General features: G+C 38.9%; 1 protein-coding gene across 3 annotated transcripts in view; it reads left to right on the plus strand.

Moving 5' to 3' along the window:
* Nucleotides 1-520: 520 nt before the first annotated feature.
* TGFBR1 (transforming growth factor beta receptor 1) overlaps nucleotides 521-22,521 on the plus strand; it is a 34,938-nt gene continuing 12,937 nt past the window's right edge. Inside the window, exons 1-5 of one of the 3 annotated variants that reach the window (XM_053941623.1) lie at nucleotides 521-705; nucleotides 7,583-7,834; nucleotides 8,228-8,470; nucleotides 14,461-14,691; nucleotides 22,287-22,454. In XM_053941623.1, coding sequence (XP_053797598.1) covers nucleotides 618-705; nucleotides 7,583-7,834; nucleotides 8,228-8,470; nucleotides 14,461-14,691; nucleotides 22,287-22,454 — 982 coding nt within the window. In that variant the 5' untranslated portion in view covers nucleotides 521-617. Of the gene's footprint in view, nucleotides 706-1,347; nucleotides 1,379-6,826; nucleotides 6,899-7,582; nucleotides 7,835-8,227; nucleotides 8,471-14,460; nucleotides 14,692-22,286; nucleotides 22,455-22,521 lie in introns of those variants that run through there. The other 2 variants (XM_053941630.1, XM_053941636.1) reach the window with 2 other exon arrangements.

The raw sequence follows: 22,521 nt of genomic DNA on the forward strand, positions 1-22,521 counted from the left end.
CTCCGCACGCTCCGCCTGCCCACTCGCAGCGCCTCCCAAAAGGAGAAATTCCTCCGCTACCGCTCCTTTCCTCCGCTCCGGCGGCAACTCGAGGGCTGCCCACAGGCTCCCGCACCTGCCTTCCAGCGGAGCCGGTGCCCCCGGGACTCCGCAACGCAGCGCTGCCAGCCCTCCCTCCTCGCTGCTGGCAGCGCCTCAGCCGCTCGCCCGAGCGCTCTCGCAGCACCCGGACGCAGAGAAACTCCAAGCCCGCCACTCGAGTCCCTTCGGGAGCCGCGCCGAGGGGACAGAGTAGCCGCCCTCCCGCCGGCCCGGCCCCGCCCCGCCGGGAGGGAGAGAGGGACCGCGAGCGCCACCGCCCCGCCCCGCCCCGCGACGGCGCAGGTCGCGACCCGCTCCCGCCGCCTGTTGTTGTCGGGGCTGCCCGCAGCCGCCGGGGGGCGGGGCTGGGGCGCGGCGACCAATCAGGCGGCGCCGCCGCCGCCGCGTCGGCGGCATTCGCGGCCGGAACGGGCCGGGAGGGCGCACGCAGCGGGAGTGCCGCGCCGGTCCCTGGGCGGGCGGAGCGGGCGCGCGTCGCGAGGCGGATCCCGGCTCCGGGGAGTCGCGGCCGGGACATGGCGGTGGCTGCTCGGCGGCCGCGGCGGCGTCCCTGGGCCCTGCTGTGCCTGGCTGTGGCCGCGCTGCTCTGCCCCGCGGCTGGTGGTGAGTGCGGAGGGGGACGCGGGGGCGGAAGGAGGCAGCGGGCGCGGCGGTGGTGTCCGGAGTGGGGTGTGGGGGTGCGTGAGGAGAGCGGCGGGGGGCGGCGGGTCCCCGCCGGTTCCTTTCAACAACATGGCGGAGGGGCTGGCTGGGGCGGAGTCACCTACCCCCGGTGTCCGAGCCCGGCGGGGACCGCTCGGCCCTTGGTTGGCCGAGAGCGGCGGCGACTCCGCGGGAGGGGCGGCGGGGAGGGCTCACCTTGGCCCCCACCACTACTTCCTCGCCCCCGTTGAGCAGCGCTTCGGGCGGTATCTGCCCGGGGTAACTTTGTGTCCTGATGTCTGCCCGGGTGGGTGTGTGTGGTCTTGACCCGCGAAGGCTACTTAAGTTCCTGGAGCGGCCGGAGCTCCCCCGTCTATCTGTCCGCCAGCTCCTGAGAGCTCCCGGGCGGGGTGCGCCGGCAGCGGCAGGAGCGGCAGCCCCCGGGCCTCCGCAGGGCGCTCGTAGCGGTGCCCGAGAGGAGTGGTCGGTGCAGAGACGTGTTGAATGTCCCACGTCGCGGAGGTGGCAAGGGGCTGCCCCTGCAGTGCTGCACGCCGGAGCACCGTGTGCTGCTGTCGCGGTGGTGGAGGGACAGGTGAAGTTTTGGTCCAGGACGCCCTCGCCTGTGTGCTCGGTGAGGATCGAGCCGTGTGGAAATTAAATCTTTGGGTGAATACTGTACAGCAAAACAGTTGTGTTCCTCCAGTCTCCTGTACCTGTGGTTTTTTTGCGAGAGAGATTTGATATCAGAGCTGTGCTGTTGCAGAGCTAATGCATGAAACATTGGAGTGCTTGACAGCATTCATAAATGGAAGATTTGGGTAGTTTTCTTTTTTCGTTTTGGTTTTTTTAAATGTGCAGGTTGTTCTGCGGGTAGCAGTTTGGGACATATGGCCTAATGGATTGTATATTGCTTTGGATTTTAAAGAGGAAGTGGAGAACCACCACAACTTTTTCAGTTACAGCTTTGAGACATCCCTCAGTCTGAATCTATACCATAATTCAGTCTAGAATGGTAGTCATGCTGAAAAAAAAAAGTTATTTAAAGCATCACTTGCTGTATTAACATGTAGTGTTAATCACCCATATTCTTACTGAAGGCGATGCAAGATCTCTGTTGTGGACACGCTGAAATAAGTTTAAGTTACCCATGGGTTGTTCTTGTATTCTTGAAAAGGTGCAGCAGGCTTTAATAATTTAAAGTTTTCTTATGTAACGCATTCAATTTCGATGTTGAAGGAAATTTTAGTTCAATTTGAGCTTTGAACTTTTTCCCTTTTAATGCCTCCCATCAATCAAAAGTTTTCCCTTAATCTAAGGCATGAAATTAAAGTCTAAAAGCTTTGTGTGAAAACAAGGCAACAGACTTCCATACAAAACCTTACAGGTGGAAGTGGTGGTGTGCTGCCTTTTGTTTAAAAAAAGAGAAATCCTCTCTGTTCAGTGGAACTGGGAGGAATCCAGGGTTCCTGATCCATAACTCATCCAGAGGCCCTGGTATGGGTAAGGCAGTTAATTTGCCTGAACATTGTGGTCTAAGTTGATAAAGTAGTTCAAGGTATGATTTGGCTACTGGTACTTCTTATTGTGGGTTGACAGAAGTTGAGCAATTTCTGATTGCTTCTGCTGGGGCTGTTGTGCAATGTGCTGATGTTACTATGTGGATGAGTCATCTTGCGATACGGTTTATACAGAGGTCAGGCATGTAATGAATCCCAGCAGCTAGCTGAACAGTAGAACAGCCTTAATTTTTAAGACAGAGTCTGAAAATAAGCTTTCTGGTTTTCACTGTGTAGGCCATAGTCTAGTCTAAGTTCTGGGAAGTCACCACTTGGAAACTCTTGCATTCAGACAGTTGCTTCTAACTGCGAATAAAGATAGCAATCTGATTATTATGGTGGAGTAAACTTAAAAGTACAAGTAAAGATCCTTCTGTTTTCATAATGCTTGTAAAATTATTATCTGGGCTTTTAAATTTAGCTTTCTTCAGTTTGTTTTTTTTTTTTAAAGCCTATTCGTCTACCAAAGAAGAAACAAATTGTTACTGTATCATGCTCTAAGAGGCATGAACATATATCTCTGGGTAGTGTTTTGGATAGACGACAAGAAAACTAAAAGTGCCATTTGCCACCTACATTGCACAGAATATAATATCACTTTTCTGAAATTGGGATTTTACACGAGGTTTTATTGTTACTTGTAAGTTGTGGGTATTTAATAGTAATTTGTCCGTTTTCTTGAGTTGATCAATTTGTTTGACAAGACCTGCTGTTTGCAGGAAGGAAGTTTTGCTTAACAAAGATGGATGAAATCTATGTGAAAGTTTTCCTGAAAACTTGATACCTAGTGCTGTTACTTTACAACAGTGAAACTTAATTAGTGCCTTTGTGAGAATGTGTTAGTGGAGGCCATGAACTATTGTGGTTTTAAAAACTGTACCCATGTCCCAGATATTTTAAGACCAAAACCTTTTTGTATCTTGAGCTAAAAGAGTTCAGAGATGAGTCAGGTGTATTGTTTGAGGTGATTGTCTGAATTACAGACTCAGAAGCTGACATTTGCACTGTTATATATTATGCCTTTTTTCCTAAAAAATCTGGTTTTGTCTCTTGCCCATCATAGCCTTGCTCCTTTATCCCTTGAAACTCTGCATCTTGTGGAACCAAGAATTGTGATTGCTCTTCTGATGAAGTTCTACTTTCTGCTGAAATTTTGCTTCAAAATTTATATTTTCCGTGTTGTAATATCACAAGAGAAGTGTCTTTTTTAGCAAAATGTTGCTTTTGGGTGCTGCGACTATTTGTCTTTTTTAAAATTGTAAAGCAAAGGTATATTATTAAATGAAGTATTAACAATGTGAAATTGTTAATTGTTTGCAATAAGATGCGAGTTTGAGGTTTTTTAGAGCACCTCACAAGTTTTAACTTCTGTACTGCTCCTTGTTAGCATCCTTTGGAAAACAATGTCTCAACTTAAAATTTCCAACTAAAAATTCTTTGGCTGAAGGTGGTGTTCTGTGCTAAACTGTCTGGTTGAAGAAGTGATGCAGGATGTAAACAAATGTTACATAGTGATTAATAGGGTTTTATGTAACTAAAAAAGTCTTTCTGCAATTTTCTTTCTTCAGAAAGCATATACAAAAAAGACTGTTTCAGTAGGTAACAGTCTGGTTTTGATGCAGGTTTGTAAAAGTTAAGTGGTTAGAGTGTACTTAATTCTCTGTTCACATTTTGTATATGGTATTAATATCTGAGCCAGCTAATTTTAAGTCTTGTCAAGCTGCATAATTTCAGTGTTTCATTTATGCAGCCAGCTTGCGTTACCCTCACTGGGGGCTTTCCAGACTGCAACATTTGTGCAAGAGAGACTTGGTAAAGGAAAGGCAAAACTGTCAAACTCAGAGTTTGAGCAACTACACAAGTAATGGTATTCAACACAAGACGTTAATCTTGTGATATGAGAAGTATGCTGTTAACTTGTATGATAATGTCATAATGCACACACCCCCACTTTCACAACAGCATTGTCTCACTGTTTCTTTTAGGGTAGTCAGTCTCAAAAAGCAGAAATTACTATGTAGAGTGGCAATGGTGCAGTGAGAAAATGCGATGCACAAGGAACTACATTGCTATGTTGACCCAATTTCTGCTCTTGGCTATGTCCCTGATTGTCTGTATGATTTCCAGTGCATTTGTTTAGCTGCTTGTACTGTCATTTCCCCAACTTTGTATCATGTAAACAGACATGAACTTTCACTAGTTGGTAGTGGAGTTTCATGCTAGTGGTTCCATCCAAAAACTGTCATCATAATTTTTTAAAAATATATTCTCTGCCAAGGACAGACTTGATTGAAGACTTTTTTACTCTTCTTCAGTAGTTTTGAAAGTGCTTTTCTTGGTAGTAGATTTAAACTGTGTTCACCAAATGCATTGAAATGGGTTTTACCTGAGAGATTACTGGCTCTGGAAGGTCAGCTGACATCAGAATTGTCAGTTTCTCATCTCTTTCTGTTATCATTCCATACTAGAAATGTATGTATTTATTAAAGTGAACTTGGACATCTGACTGGTTTTTGTTTGAGTTTTTTAAACTACTGTAACATTTCTTTGAGAATAACAGAAACTACTTGGACAAAAAGCAAAAAATTCTATCTCCAAGAGGACAAGAGTATGGCATTTTTTTTATTTTATATCAGTTATAAGTGAAAACACTTCCTTATAGTAATTAAGTGATTTAACTGTAGTTGGTCATTGACACCTCATGGTGATGTTAAATCTCTTCTATGATGTGTTCGTGTAGTTGTATTTTATGTTCAGTTACACAGATAACTGGAGAATGAGATATGGGCAAGGATATTCCGATTCCATGTTTTTGCCTCCTGGTATGGATTGTTGCTGAAGATGCTGAATTAGTCTACCTTTTACTAAAACATGAAAATTCTACTGTTACTTGCTCGAGTTGGAAGGCATGAAGAACTGTTAAGTGGCCAGAGTAGGAAGAGGTCTGAAGCATTTTTAACAAGTTTTTGTTTTTTTGGTTTTGTTTTTTTTTTTAAGAACGTGTCTACTAGAGTGCAGTAAAACCTGTATTCCTAGAAGCTTTACTATTCAGCTGATTAGGCATTGTTTTGCCCTCTTATGGGAGGCAGAGAGTAGCTTCAGAAGGGAGTAATGATTTATTTATGCCAAGGAAATCATTCCGATGTGTGTGACAGTGAATTGTGTCTTGTCAGGAGACAAGAAGATAGTGGCGTCAAACCAGAACGAAAGTGTAAATTTTATCAAATTGCACTAAGTGGAATTCTATAGCAAAAGAGAGGTGGGAGCAAAGTGAATGAGGAAGATAGGGCACAAAATGCTTTATTTAGTCATGATTGGAACAGTGTGTCTCTACAGCTTCACAAGACCAGGAAGATGAATAAGTGTAACAAGGGCAACCCAAATGTAATTTTTCAGTTCAAGTAACTTGGCCACTGCACGGTGATTCAATGTAAATATATCTCACTGAATATCTGTCTCTTGCTGTAGGCATTCAGATGTATGTGCTGTTGTGATGAGCCACAATTACTGTTTAAGTAGGTAAAAGTCATGGGTTAAGCAAGTGAGATAAAGGTGTGCTCACTTTAAAAGTTGAAAGAAATAGTGTGTGTAGATATTTTAGGAAATTTTTAATGGTTTGGGTAGATTGAAAAATATTTGTTCAGGCATAAATTACCAAAGGGACAGCAATATGAAAATGTTAAATTTTCTTGTAGTTAAACTCTGGATAATAAGACTTTCCTTACCTCCATGATGAGGCAGGGAAAGATGTGCAAAAAGTGATGCTGTTAAGCTTTACCTTCCTGAACAGCAGTTCTCATTTCATCTACCTTCTAATTATTTTTTTCAATAATCTTCATAGTTAAAAAAAAAATCTAATTCCATTTGTAGGGTTTTCTTTCTCCCGTTTTCTGACTGGTTTGTGTGCTGGTGAATCTCTTTGAAACAGGGTTATCTTTCTATAGTGGGTCCTAAGAATTTGATCAAATCTCTTCAGTAACAGTAGAAGATGATTGGCAGTGATACAGTTTGGTTCAAAATCATGTTGGAAGGGGGTGTTTTAAAAGAATGTTTCTCAGGATTCAAACTTTGAGATTACATACATATGTGTTTGAGGTCAGAGTGCCATTTATTTAATTCCATGATAACCAGTGACAGAGAGGGGTGTGAAATCCAAGGCAATCCATATGGTTATATTAAATTCTTTAATTTAGGTGAAATGCCAGATTTCAGATTTGGGGGACCTTTTGATTGCCACCAGTTAATCCTCATCCTTTTGGTGTGAGTTTTTGTATGTAGCCTTGAAAGAGACTATTTTTATGGCTCAGGGCTTTTTTTGGTTTGTGATCATAAATGTTGAAGATTTTAAATGTGTCTAAGTTCTGTATTTTAATGTTTCTGTGTGCATGTACACAAGTTCTAGGCTAGTTTTTGCTCTTCACAGTTGAACAAGTGGACTCAAGATGTATTGATACTTTCATTGTTGCTCCTGCACCATTTTCTGCATGGCTTTGGTGCTGTAAATGCAGGAAGGACTGCAGAAAGAAATTAGAAGTAGTAGTCTTCCTTCTCCAAGAACTTCTGCAATGTGAAGAATGAAACCTGATCATCTTATGGTGATTAGCCTGTCATTCCTGCTTCCTTCCCCATACCCTCTCCTTTACTACTGCAATTGATAGCTTTAGTGAATCACCACCTTGAGTAATGTAAGAGAGCTTCATGAATAGTAAGTCTAAACCACATTATGCTTCTGTGGAGGGATCATGCAGGGTTTGGTTTTTAATGAGGGTTAAGCTGGTATTTGCCCTTTTGGCACAAAATGGAAACCATCAAGTAATGCATAATATACTAATCTTGGGTAACCAGCAGCATCTGATTTGTCACTTACTTAAGCCATACCTGTGGTTATTGTCGAAAAAAATGGCATTATTTGTATTCAGTTTGAAAATATCAGACTTGCATGCAGTGTTGTTTTGAAAGTCTAGAACTTTTGTAGGAGGAACTGTAGTGGTGCTTCTTTACCTGAACAGCAGCAAGGATTTTAGCCTTTGTCTTTTAATACATTATTGTGTAAAGGGAGATGATTTCAGATCTAAATATTACTTTCTTCTGCTCATCTTCCAATTTTATTGTCCCACTAAAAGGCCTTGTAGCATTGTTGTTTTTTTTTAGTGTTGCTGTTCTATGTTTATGTAAGCAAAACAGCCTCCTAGCATTCTGAATTTATATTTCTTTAGTCATTCAAATTGCTTCTCAGAACATATACCAATACGAACATTAATGTTTTTTTCTCAATACAGAATTAGAGTGTTACTGCCAGCTATGTACAAAAGACAACTTTACGTGTATGACAGATGGAGTATGTTTTGCCTCAGTAACGAGAACTGCAGACAAAATAATGCGCAACAGTATGTGTATAGCAGAAATTGATCTGATTCCCCGAGACAGGCCATTTGTTTGTTCCCCCTCCACCAGAGATGGAGTCCATACTGTGTCTCATTGCTGTAACACACCTCTCTGCAATAAAGTAGAACTTCCAATACCAACACCAGGTAAGGGGGTTGGGATTTTTACTCTTTTGTTTCTTGGATTTTTTTTTTCGTTTTTTCCAACAGAATTCTGGAAGAGTGAAAGTGTAGGTAAATTTGAAGGAAGTACTTTAGGTACAACTTAGATTCTGTAAAGACAATTTAATGACATTTAAATTGTCCAGAGTTATCTTCTGGATAGGGATGTTAGGGACAGTTTTGAAGACTTAAATGAAAAGTGTAAATAAGCACATTGCTTTTGTCCTTTGTAGTACTTTGATTCTGAAAAAAAGTTACTGTGCAAAAGCTTTAACAAATCCATTAAAATAATTTGAGTATTGTTGTGGGATACTATAAGTTTAGTAGAATAAAAGAAAATTAATGTTTTTTATAATTTTCTTTTATTTTAACTCTCAGGCCCTACTCCAGAAAAATCAGCTTCTAACCTAGGACCTGTGGAACTGGCTGCTGTCATTGCTGGACCTGTCTGCTTTGTCTGCATTTCACTGATGTTGATTCTATACCTTTGTCATAATCGTACTGTAATTCATCATCGTGTGCCAAGCGAAGAAGACCCTTCGTTGGATCGTCCCTTTATATCAGAAGGAACCACTTTAAAGGATTTAATTTATGATATGACAACTTCAGGTTCTGGATCAGGTAATGTGACACTTCTAGTAGTAGTTACTCTGTGCTTAAAAGCCTTGTAAGACATCTACTTTTTTTTTTTTAATATTGTCAAATCTGCTTAAACTTATAATTAACTGGAGGAAATACTAGAAAAGAAATTTCCATGTACATTCAGTCAACATCAGTGAAGATTCAATGTATGGAAATAAGTGAAGAAAAAGAAACACTGAATTGTTGCTGCTCTTCCTTATCATTCTCAAACTAGCCTTTATATAAATTATATAATTCAGGGAATATTGCAGTCATCTATTGTAAATGTTTTGGGTTTCTGTAAGGCTGTCATTTACCTTTTTGTTCTGTACAGCCTATCTAAACAACCATCTTCTGTGGTTTTTAGATAATTTTGTGAAGGATATTTTTTAGCTTTAAATTGAAACTTAATTTATAGATGTAGTTATTGGTGTATGAAGAATATTCTGAGTTACTATTTTAGACAGTTCTTTCCTTACAGAAGATATTTTTCAATTGCAAATAGTATTTCTGTATATCGGATGGATGCAGTATGCAGACTATGTCTGACCCTTGATTTTGTGGGTTTTTTTTTTGTTTTAATTCTAACTTGAAGAGGTCTTGCTCTGGGAAGATGAGGCATTAGTCTGTTCACTGCATAGAGTTTCGGCTATTGTAACTCTGACCGTTTATTGCTTATAGGATTATGGTGGTCTGTGTCATAGAAATGTAGTTTAATAGGTGTTGTTAGGGGATGATGTGCCAGGTAAATCATTGGATAAATTAATTAATCTTTGGTCCGTGTTAGGGAAGGAGACATCAAATTGTGTACTGCAACCTTTTACCAACCTTCTACTATATAAAATTTAAATAATTTTATACTGAAAATTATTCCTGCTACTTTCAAACATATGTGTTAAAACAACCATGCCCTTTCAGAACACTTTTTACAAATAAATATGGTGTTTGAGTGTCAACTGTTGTATCTTTTATTTTCCCAGAACTGGAAAAAATTTAAGCAACAAAACCCAAGCATCTAGGTTGTTTTTGTTTTCCAAGGACAGTAACTGGTAAAACTGTTTAGAGTCCATTGCTTTGTCAAATAAAATTAATGTAACTTGCTGGCCTTGTTTAAAATCTAGATCAAAAATTAATTTTAGTCATATCTTCCCTAAAGAAGGTGAGTTTGCACTAGGTGTGTAGGTCAGTATGTTTCAGCTAAGAAAGCTTTTGTGTGTCCAATAAGATTTGAAACTGATAAGGGTAAGTTATTTTCTGGTTAGAACTGGAGAGAACAAATTTAGTAATTTGTGTTTATATCAATTTTCTTCTTTACTAACAGGAGTAACTAAGTCAGATAATGAAAGTGGTTAATAGAACTTCCAATATATTGGGCTAGAGCTTGAAAATTCAAATGCTGGACTTAGGTCTCCAGTTATGTTTGTTCTAGGAGGGGTATGCAGTAGTCAGAGATGTCGATAATATGGAGGAGTCAGAGGTTTACATATTGTGGAATCCAGAAAGATTTGATATATATAATTGCTACACTATTAGAAGTGTAACACTCTCTACTTCATGTCTGCAGATCTAGGCTTTTCCTAAGGAAGACTGAAAACAATTTCTAATTGAAATTCAAACTCAGTTGTTAATTGGTCTTTTCATTCATTATCAGGAATTATCCTCAATTTTTTCTTCTGGCCTTCTTACCTGTGGTGATTCTGAACCTCTCTTTTTTTTTTTGAGAACTCTGGAAGTACTCCTTCAAAATAAGCCCTTGAAAAGCAGAGAATCCAAGTTAGAAGAAACTTACGATTCTTCCTGTGGAGCACATGGCTAGAAACTACTGACCCTTCCCTTGCCTATTTGCAAATTACTCATTAAGTAAAAGGAGTGTGCTAGGGAATTGCTAAGCTTTCAGAGCTGAATTCAAAGCACTCAGGCTGGTCTAGACTCCCAGAGCACCTGACCTGCTATGGTATTTGAACATTGGCTACTGGTGAATGCATCCAAGGAGCAAAACCAACAAATGTGGTTGAATTTGACTTATCCCTAAGGAAGCCTCTTCACTAATTTGCCTTTATGCTTGAACGGCTGTAAAGCAAGGCTGAATGTTTCATTAAAAGGAATCTTTTAACTTTAGCTGCAGTGAGTTCCGTGTTGTTGAGCTGTTGTAAGACCAATATTAGTCTTATTTAGTGTTCTCTACTTCACTTTGATTATGACAGTGAAATAGGAGATGCTTCAGGTACTTACTTTCTGTATTGTTGGCATTGTGTGTATTTGCAATGACTTGTGTCACTTTGTCTCAAAATTAGTCAATCAATGACTACAAATTCACAGTGCCCTAGCACTTGAACTGATAACTTCTGTGTGTCCTGAAGTATGCCTGCAGCTTTTGAATCTCATTTAAATGTGTATTTTAATCCAGACTTTGGGTAAAGCACATTTAAAGTTGAGAAGAGTGTACCTATGTGGAATAAACTGGGGGCAGAGAAAAGGGTCTCTAAAGGGAGAAAAGTCACAGCTGCTAGTTAAAACAGTGCTTAACCCTGTCAGAAACTGAACTATCTGAAAGGGATGGTGTTGGGACAAGAGGTTGCCAAAACACAATGGAAATGTACAAAACAGGCAAAATAATCCAGACCCAAGAGGCACAGCTAAGGAAGTGTTTCATTTGGTAGCACAAAAGCCATGTTCTACTCTTAAATTCATGCTGAGAGACCAGAAAAGCTCATAGTAAAATAAAAAGGATTCTACCAATTTTGTTAGTTCAGTATTCTCTGATGAGAAGTGTACAAACAGAGAAATAATCAGAACTCTAAAAATTAGCTTCCTATTCAGACCAAAAGGGAGTAGGATTCATTTGCTGCAATGATGAATAGTAAGCTGCTATTAGTTATTCTTTCTTGACTTAACATTAGTATTGCCATGTTGTTCCATGATGAACAAGACCTGAAATAAGGAGATACTCCACAAAAGGAATTAATGGAACATCTAAAATAGATCCTTCTGGCAAAGCTACAGTTTCTAAGAGAAGGATTTCCAAGCTTCTTGGAGCTGAGAATGATTTTCAGATGATGATGCAGATCTCTAAATACCAACTACATATTTTATAGACAGATGGGGACGCCCATCTGTCACTGTCTTAACTCACAAATGACGAAGTCAGTTACAAGGGAGTAGGAAGAATTGCCTATAACGAGGAGAAGTTTTGGAGAGTATTGGTACGCGGCTTCCAGCAGGAACTTAAGCTATTTAGAAATCTAAAGGGTCACAGAAATCAATGCAAAGTTGAATCAGTTGAAGTGAATATAAGGCTTCTTAAGAACTATTTTGCAATTCATACAAGCTTGAAGGGAATAAGATTTTTCACAGTTCATAGAATGGTGGGTTTTTTTATTACTCATCAGAGGAAGTCTTCTGTGTAGAGACTTCTAAACAGGAACAAAATTCTAGCAGCTGCTTTTGTTGGCTACCTGTAGTGCTCTAGAACTTAATTCCTGAATGATCCAATTTAGTTACAAACTCCTTATGCATTAGAAGGTCACTAAACTAATCAAAGTACACTTAATATTTGGAAAAGAAAATGAACGTTCTTTTTTTGTTAAACTTTCAGAAGGCTTGAGCATGATTTATGATATAAGAAAATGATGATAAAGGTTTCAGGAATAAGTCAGATGACCATGGTGTCAGGATGACCTAAATACAATGTGTCAGACACTGAGCTGCTGTTGAATTTAATATGGGCTCAAATTTTCTTGTTCTCCTGATTGGCAATCTGGCTATCATCTTTCTTCATGCACAGTTAAAAGAAGGTGTATCCAAGAGCTTGAAGTACAGTCATGCTCAATGTGTATGTGAAAGGCTGAGGCTGTAGATGCTGAGAGATGCTTTTCAGGCAGTCTGGTTTACAGTACAGCAGTTGCTCAAGTTCCTGGTGATACATATGGGCTGTGTATCTTCTATAGCAAAATGAGGAAACTGCTCAGTTGCAACAGAGTCTGTAATTAATTGCTATGAATGCAAGATAAATATGGATTCCAGGCTTCTAGAAGAAGCAGTAGTAAGGGAAAGATTAGTTTCAGACAAACAGAAGCAAGTTGTATCTTGTAAATATTGTAAAAAGAAATATAGGAGTAAGTGGATAGATCACAGTAGGGTTTTTATCCTACAGTGACATGTTAATGTCATGAATGGGAATTTGTAATGTGAAATTGAAACGCTTTCTGTCTAGAAGGTTTAGAGGTTAGTATATGTTTAGCAGATAGCTGATATCCTTGGACATATATGTTAAACAAGGAGAGATGTCTATAAAAGGCGCAGCAAGTTGAGAGCAGTGCATCTGAGAGTGGGAATATCAAACAGTTTTCTGATACAACTGTATGGCCTATCGCCTGTTTCAGGTACACAAGATCAGCTTCTATTTGGCATTTGCTTATAGATTTTGCAGTAGTGCATAAATTCTAAGGAAGAAATTTTATCTGACCAATCCAGTCAAATTTTACATTTTCAGGGTTGAATTTGGTCCTGTGGTTGTTTTAGTCTGGCCTCTTCTGCATTTCAAAAGTCTGTCCATAAGGAATGAAGGTTAGGCTTCACAGAAGAGCCTCTATAGTTTGGGCATGCAGCACAATTCACCTGAGGACTATTACAGCAAAAGTTTTAAATTTCTCAATAGAAATTATTACAGTACCTGACAATGAAGAAATTGCTGGTATGGTGTACATTTTTTTCCTTCCTATCTTCATGTAGGTATGTTGTCAGCATAGACCATACAGAAAATTACTGTGGGTCTAGAATTTCTGAGGAGCTGTTCTGAACACTGCAGTGTTTTAATTTGCTCTTCTCAGACTGAGACACAAGCGTGGCAATGCTGCCAACCAGATCAGATGTTCTTCTAGTGCTGCTGTTAGCAAAGACTGTCCAAAGGTGGACAAGAATTAATTATCTGAGCTATTAGTTGGGATTTATTTTCTATAACATAAGGAAATGCAGGTGTTCTGTCAGATATTGGAACAGTGATTATAGAATAACAGACTACTTTGTAAAGTGTTTGGTTAAAGTGAAGTAATCCTATACCAAAAGAGCTTATTGTAAACAGATAACCTGGCTGATGTTTTCATACTGCAGTGTATTATCAGTGTGGAATCTAGTGACAAGCTCTGTAGTTCAACAGGAAAGATTTAAAATAAACAAAAGCCCAGCCTGGTTGAGGGATGCCAGTGTGGCTTGTTGTATAAAATTACTGAAGAGGTGCTTTGTGTTGAAAGCATGTAAATGTTCCAAAGCAATAAAACCTTGATGAATGTAAATATTTTTATAAATTATAATTACAGTGAGATGCACAAGAATGGCCTCTAAAGTGGGAAGCTTGCATTACAAGGATGTTTTCCTATTTTACAGTGACTCAGGATTACTAAAGTGCTATTGGCACATTTGGGCATGAGTGTGGATTTTCAGTGGTTGGTGTTGCTGATAAGTGTGGTTTAACTAACTTAGAAATGGACTATCTAGTGATAAGCCAAGTAAAGTAATCAGTAGCAAAAGTCTCTTAAATTGCTTTCTTTGCAAGGAGAGTTATGGGCAGATTCTTTTTCCAAAAATAAAGAAAAAACTCACTTTCATCAATGACAAGCAACCAAAAAAAACCACCCTAAACCTGGTCCTGACTTTCTCATTTTTGCTTCTTTTTTTGCATTTAAATAAAACTTTATGGCTCAGCAAGCGACAGCATTCCTAACTGAAAGGAAGTTTGTGTTGTGCTTTTTACAACCATAGAAGTAGTTTCTAGCATAATCTGCATGAGTACTTGTTAGCCAGCCTTTTAAGGGTGAAGGCAGAATCTTACCTATGTGCTTGCTAGCAGTCCTCAACAAGCAGTTAAAATCTTACTGAGTATGTTCATTCTAAGAGAAATCCCTAACAGAAATAGGATCTCATATTCAGTATATGGGATAAGTACTAATTCTGTAGAGTGATATTTAAGGTTAATGTAAAAATCTTCTTTTTAGGTTTACCTTTACTTGTGCAAAGAACAATCGCAAGAACTATAGTACTTCAAGAAAGCATTGGTAAGGGTCGCTTTGGAGAAGTCTGGCGGGGGAAGTGGAGAGGGGAAGAAGTTGCTGTGAAGATCTTCTCTTCAAGAGAGGAACGGTCATGGTTTCGAGAAGCAGAAATTTATCAGACAGTTATGCTACGCCATGAAAACATTCTTGGATTTATAGCTGCAGACAACAAAGGTTGGTGACACTATTAATTCATTTTGCTGATTCTGCATCTGGTCAGAATAGACAGTGCATGAAGGAAAAAAAGGATCCATTTAACAGTAGAAAAAAATAGTTTTGTTACTGCAGGAGTTCAGGGTTTTGGCACACTTTTCATAGATTTAATGAAGGGAAAAGTATACTGTCTCTTTTTTCGGAAGAATATGCTTTGTTTAAAATGCTTTGGTATCAAAAAGAAGATGCCTTATATCCTGTGAGCCCACACATCTGTTGAATACTTGTAGCTGTCATTACCTCATAGCCTAATAATATAGATGTGTGGGACTGAAAGAGATCATGTCTCATCCTGTTGTCCTCATGTAAAGTAGGAGGTAGAAGATTTATTCTTAAGGCTGAGTTATGAGACGTTATTCTTTTAGAAGTCTGATTAGAAAATCTGTTGCAAAAATGGAATTAATGATTTGTTTCTAGTAGTAAAAAACTATACCTGCTTCCTGAAGCTCTCCTGATAAGCCTTTAATCATCCAGTTAGAGGAACCATTTTTTCAACTTTGATTTGCTGTGATTTTGGACAGATTAAAGTTTCTTGGATTTTCCTGCAATTCCAATAAAGAGCCAAGAAACTGACAAAACTTAAGTTTTGAGTTTCTTTTATTAAGGGGAGCTAAGATATTAAGATGCTCTTTCATTCAGTTATTTTCATCTGAAATTGCATGTTGCACCACAAATGAAGTGAAGAAAGCAGTAACAGAAAATTCTGTCACATTAGGGAGGAGTCAATAATTCACACACATGCTGAATTTTTAAGACTCTCAATTTTGTGAGAAAATCTTAAATTGTTTTAGTGAGGGCCAAGTATATGTGTAAAGTTCTTTTTAATTACCATTAGATTAATTTCATGTTTCTGTATAAATCTGTAGAATAGGAAGAGAATCCAGAGATTGTACAGAACAGTGCTCCAGGAAAGGGTTGTCTAACTTGCTCATAGCAGATGTTTGTGCAACTTATCCTCCAAGAGCTTGCAGATCAACACGATACCAGGCAACTTTTTCCTGCAGCTTACTATGCTTACCATGAGAAACTGTCTTATTTTCATGCCTAAGATTGTATTTGGTATTATCAGCACCTGCAAGAGCTTGAGTTTCCTCTGATTGGCCTAGGGGAGTGAGTATCTGGAGCTTGGGTTTAAAATTAGATCAGCTGCATTAAAGCCATAAATGAAGAGCTATCTCTGCAGAAGCTTTAGCTTCTATTTCTCATTTAAAAGCATAAAGGATATATTGCAATACCTTACTTGTAACTTTTCACAAAATCACCTGTAAGTATACCAGTGTCTCATTTTGCCTGCAACCTCCAGGTAGTTTGTCCCAAAAATAATTTGACTGCTGTGAAGAGGAGGTATGAGGAAGGTTTCCTAAATGGGGGATTTTTTAAATAATTTCTTGCTTGCTGGTTTGTGTTGCAGATGCTATAGCATTTGACTTGGTCATCTTTAGTTTCATTGTAATATAATATAATGTGATATGAAATTGTTGATAACATAATGTTTAAAATATAATGTTTCCTTGTAATGTAATATAATGTGATATGAAATTGTTTCTGTTTTTTCTGTTAATACGCTTTACATACAAAGAAGAAAACCTTAACTGATAGGTCATGGCCTTATTTGAGGTTTTTGGTCTTCAGGGTAAGGCTCTTGTACTTTATTGAGAACTAGTTGGTGTCTGGTTTTTGAAAAATAGATAAAAATGTGTTTTGAAAATGCCACTATTCTTGACTGTGTTTTCTAACAGTATTGCTGTCTGAGCAGATGCAGAAATCCATATTGTTGTTTTTAACCCATCAGTACAGAATTAATTTGTAGCATAACCTTGTACATGCTCTCAGTGAGGAAATATGTACACACCATTTGCTCCCTGGGCTAAGAATTCAATCCTGAATATTGAAGGAAGTTAATTCTTCAATTCTTGTTTAGAATACTTCAGGCCACCTGTATTCCATTAAACGAGAGAACATAGAGGGACCATTGTGGGAGTAGTTCTCCCAGTTTTTAGCAGATGCACTCTCACAGTACTCCAAAAGGAGAAGGTGTATCACAGCATGGCTTTAGAGAACAATGGCTTAAGAACACCTAAGTGTTCCAGGAACACTTAAGGAACAGTCCTTCATTGTAGATGTTAGTGCTAACTGATGAATGTTTATGTGGTGGCAAGTGCAAGATATGTATTCATTCACAGCAGTAATGTCTGTGGAGGGTTTGCATCCATTTCTCTGTAGGGCTGACTTTTGAATGTATTTAGGAGTTACTACAGTCCAGCTGGAATGCACAAAGTCATTAGACTTAAAGAATCTGTGTGTCTGAAGTACTGCAAAGATGACTGCAGAGATACAGGAATACTAGTAATTTTAAAATTAGCAAAGGACTAGTAAAAGACCTGTAGAACCAGCTCAGTTCTTGTGTGTGCTTCAGTTCTTGCTGCTGCTGAAGGTATTAATAAGGTCTTTCCTCTTACCTCAACTGCAGTTTTTCACAACTGCTGAGGAACATCTGGCTGGCTATTTAGTGTAAAATTGGTGGAAGGGGTTCCTTTGGGTAGGAGAGTGTGTTTAGATTAGAGCTTGTGACTGAATTGCTGTCTTCACTCCTTTTTCTACTACACTGTTCAGACCGTTCATGTGCCTCAATGGCATATTCTTCTTTTCTACTTCCCCAAACCTGTGTCATGTTCAGAAGGCTCCAGGAGCTGGTCCAATCTGTCTGCTTCCCATCCTGTAATCTACTGGGAAATAGGTGCTACAGTGTAGCAGTCAGAGGCCCTGCAAGGCCTCCATGGCGGTCACTAGCCTAAGATAAGAAATGCAGAGTCATGGTGAGTGGAACAGAGCTACCCCTCTTCTGCACATCAGACCCCTGTTATCTCTCTGTAAGGCTATAGGTCGTATTCTCCTCGACCTCAGCCATAGGACAAATCCTGATCCCTCAACAGCCTATATAAACCCATACCTTTGCCCAGTTCAGACAGAAGAGCTGTCACTGGAACCCTTTGCAGAAGCTGCCAATAAAGACATCTCCACAGAACTCCACACAGCCTTCACCTCTCTCCATCCCTGCGTCTGCTGAGGCACTTTGTGAGCACAGAGCTGAAATCACTAAGAGCTGAAATCACTCCACCATTGCTCGCAAAGTAGCCAGCGGCTTGGAGCTAGCCTAGGGGCCCAGACAGGCTGCCTCACCAGCACAGTGCTATCCGGGACACCTATGGCGACTGCTGCCCCGGGAGCCAGATGGGGGGGCCAGACGGACCCCCGGGGACCACCAAGCCGTAATACTACAGTTAAGGCAGTTGAGGGCTGAGAAGCAATGAATGATTTTAACTGCAGTTGTGGTCTGCCTGACAAGCTCTTCTGTGTTCTGGATAGCTCTTTGCATAGCAAATATGTGCTAACTTCCAAATTCTGCTAGGTCAGGGAAGTTACTTTCAGGGCCATAGGTTGTGTTCTTTTGTATCATCTAAACACATAGTTTGTTTTGTGCATGGTTTTTTGTGTTGTTCTTTCTAACCCAGTTACGTGAAGGTAAACTGTATCAGGGACTACTCTAACTGTACTACTCTAATAGCAAAAGATTAGTGTCAGCAACCACAGTTTACAGTAGTAAAGGTTTCTCTGCATTAGCTGGCTGTAATCTTAACTGTCTGTAGGCAGATTAAAATAAGGTGAAGTCTTGCACTGCACACTTCCAGATAACTTTATGCACTAAAATACCTTGATTTCTCCATTCCTTCCCCTTAACTGAAAGCACACTCCCCAGTATGATAATTTGGTTCAGTCAGAATACCTTCCATGGTAAGTAGATCCCCAAAAGTGATGTTAAACAATATGCTGCAAAGAAATTAGCAGAATTCCTGACTCTTGAGAAGTAATATTTCAGCCATTTATTCTTTTTGAAGCTCTGGCTTTAGCCTGAGAAGAAGGAATCTGCACAGCTCAAGTGCTTTCCATCATTTAGTCAGATGACTGTGTCAACATGATAAAGTCAAGCTGTTATGCTAACAAGACACCAGTCATGCTCTAATCACTGACAAAACTGCTATCTCCCTGAATATCTCATTTCTAAGAGATTTCTAGTTGGAGATCCCATCTGAATCTGATCTTTTCACTGCTTTTTCCTGTTTTTTTTTTAATAGTACATTATTTGTGTGCCAAAAAAGGCTAAATATCTGCTTTGAAACACTTTGCTACATAACACCACAGAAAACATTTTTGTTTTGCTAGAGTTGATGTGAAAAAAACCCAAACATTTTTCACTTAAGTGATTCCAGTCAATTGAATTTTAATTGAAACTTGATTATATATTTGATATAGCAATTGTATAAATTCCTTTCTTCACGAGTCAGCTCTACTAAGATGGATTTTGCTTGAGCATTAGTACTGTTTCTCCCAAACTGTAATCAGTCTCCTGACAACAAATCTGAAAATTTCTTTTCTCAGAATTTCAATATTTATTTGGAGTTAAAAACTGAAATCTTTTACTTCTGAGTGTTCTTGGTGGTCTAAAATACTTCCAGCTGTCTTGAAATAGCTGAAATAACCATAATTAATCTCTTAAATATGTTTCCAATAACACATATAATTTTTTTGTAAATTTTGAATATTCTGAAATAGTTTGAGATTCTTGATCATTGTGTGTGTATAAACTAAATTAGATTACCTAATCATGGAAAGCTGGGCTACTGTATGTAATTGAGTGTAATTACTTTTTCCTACCTGATTATGCAAATCCTGTGATTGAAGTCTTCATGGCAGATGCTGTTTACTGTGCAGCTAAAAATACTCAGGTATTTTACAGGTCAGGTTAATTATTACTTGGTAATAATTAACTACTGTCAACAGAATATGAAAACTTAAGTTTATCGTAACATGATCTGCTTGGAGTGCTAAACAAATGTATGGTTTGTCAAATATAGCAAGGCACAGAAAACATAGTAGGTCTCTTCTGATAACTGGACACTGGACTTATTACTGCATTTCAGCCTGCTCGTAATTATTATTTATATAATCGGTTTCATTGTAGCACTGTCCCTTCTTAAAATCTGGTTGAAGGGTTACAAATATGACACATAATAGGAAAGAATCATGGTTCTTCTCAGACTTACTGGATGGTAAGCCCAGCTTATATTTCTTCTTTGGAAGGAAGGTAGGGCTTGAATACTAAAACTTGCAGGTAATACACAAGATAAAGCTGAATAGAAGAGTCTGTAACCAGCAGCATATTCCCCGTCTTAGGAGGAGATATAGTGTTAAGAGGGGAGGAACTTTATGCAAAGGCACTATAGTCTTGAATCAAAGCTGTGATAATTCTTCAGAAACTGACATCTTTTACAGACCTGTTTAAACACAATAGGTCTGGTAGATTATTTAAAATTAGTTTTACTTCCCTCCTTACAGTTAGGTGTCTAGTACAGACACCTACTGAGGTATCCCACTCCTAAGAAACAGGAGAAGAAATAAAATACAGGACCAAGTAATGAGTGTGTATGATGTTAATGCCTGGGAGAGAATTATTTCATGCAATGTAGGGTCATAACTGATGAAGCAGTAGAATAAAACTGAGTGAAGAAAATATTCTCATGTGATAAGGTTAATTTACTTGGAACTTCTGCAGCTTTTTGTGTATTTAAAAGCATCTTTTCTGTGCCTGTGAACTCATACCTGTTTCTAATGGTTCTGTAAGACTGGTGTAGTGAAGCCAATACTGTTGGATTGATTCTTCAGAGATCATAATTCTCTTAGGAAAAAGTCACATTTAATACTATGCTGAGTTCTATGAGTTTGTGCTTGGATATTGCCAAGTAGCAAGAGATGCAGCAGTTCTAACTAGAAAATAATTGGATTTTTAAAAAAATCTTTAATTTCCTTGTTCATTTAAAAAAAACCAAAACTTAGACATCCCTTGTGTGGACATAAAAGACTCTTTCTGCAGCAGTAGTAGCATTTTACCAGTCTTGTACAGGTTGGAGAATGTGTCTGATTTTTTTTTTTTTCCTCCTGTTTAAACAGCTTAGTTGAGACTATCCTGTAAATGTAACAAGTTAGAGTTCTCTTTCCATTATGGGAATTGTTTGAATGTATGTTAGTCTTTTTCCTACTCTGAAGTGTTTGGAGGCCTTTTAATTTTGATGAGTTTTTTGACTTTTATCTTTTATTTTTGGAATTTTTTTAATGACATCAATGGCTTCCCTAAAAACATCCAAATAAAAGGGATGTTTGCAAGTTTTCCCATCCCCACCAAAGTGTTAAGATAAGCACAAGTGTTTCTCTAAAGGTAGTTTCTGTCAATGTGTAGAGTAAGTGTTTTGTGCTTCTGGCTTTTCTGGACAAGTGTATTATTTGGAAAGTAAAAATTTTTCAGTATGTTTGCAATAGGAAGTAAGTTCTTAACTTTCTTCCCTTTTTCATGTTCCTCATATTTTATTCTTGAGCAATCTTTAGGGATTATCACATAACGAGACATCTTTTGACTTGTGCCGAGTGTTCTCACTTGTTCTGAGAGAATAGGGGCTATGTAATTCAGGATAGGAGTCCAACAGATATCCTTTATGGGATAACTGCTCTTCTAAAAAGATGAAAGATTCTTTTGTAAAAGTAGCTGGCTATAAAAACACTTTTCAAGTCTGCTTTTGTAACACAACAAAATTGGAAAACCTATTTGGTGGCAGGATTGTTCTTTCCCAGGTATATTTCTACTTCTTAGGTAAAAAATAGTTTTGCTCCCCTCTTGATTTGAATTCCTTTGTTAGTCTTCTTTCTGTGGCTTAAACTTAAAGGTATTTTGTGTCACTGCTTTAATAATGTGAATAATTAAGTTCTTATATGTCAATTGTATGCCTCGGGATATCTACAAATATATTGTGGCCTGTCTTGTTTGTCATAATTCAATCAAAAACAAACTGATTTCCTCAGTGTTTTTTGCTTTCTTTACCCTTGTGCCTCCTGGAAACCTCAATTTTGCCAGCAATTTAGGTCATCAGAGATGGGATTTAACTTTGTGTCTGAGGGCTGCTTGTGAGCTTCTACTCCAGAAGGAAAAATCCTCTGTGGAAACTGTCTCCCAGGCTTAGGGTAGATAGGTTATTGGAAGACTGGAGAAGTTAGGGAGCAAAGTTTGAAACACTTTTAATGGTTAGCCTGGACAATATTATGCTAGACCGATAGTGATAGGATTAGTTTTGTATCATGCATTCAGCACTCTTCCCTGTGCCCCTCTCTAGCAGGAAATTTATTAGGGCCTGGCTAATACCCTGAACAGTTCATGCTGAATATACACCTCAGAATTATAGTGACATCAGTTTTCTGTGGTTTGTGTTTTAGTTCAAATACAAGAATACTCACTAAGCTTTTCAGAAACTCTCCCATGGTATTACCAGCCCTTGCCAGAGGCATTAAAATGTTACAGGAATAGAAGAGCCTAAGAAACTAATAGTAAGAGTCTAATTTACAGAAGTTACTTGCAGACCATAATTTGTACTTCAAAAGCATTGTATAACAGTGGCATGTACTGTTTATTTGTTGCGTATATGTGTAGTATTCATGCCAGTTCTCTTTTGCAGACAATGGTACATGGACTCAGCTGTGGTTAGTGTCAGACTATCATGAGCATGGATCACTCTTTGATTACCTGAACAGGTACACAGTAACAGTGGAAGGAATGATAAAATTAGCTTTGTCCACTGCCAGTGGTCTTGCTCATCTGCACATGGAAATTGTTGGCACACAAGGTAATCTTAACATTTTTCTTCTTGTCATGTGGATAGTACTGGTTGGTTTCTTGGTTTTTCTGATGAC

Source organism: Vidua chalybeata, chromosome 1, assembly GCF_026979565.1.
Source record: "Vidua chalybeata isolate OUT-0048 chromosome 1, bVidCha1 merged haplotype, whole genome shotgun sequence".
NCBI classification, from domain to species: Eukaryota; Metazoa; Chordata; class Aves; order Passeriformes; family Viduidae; genus Vidua; species Vidua chalybeata.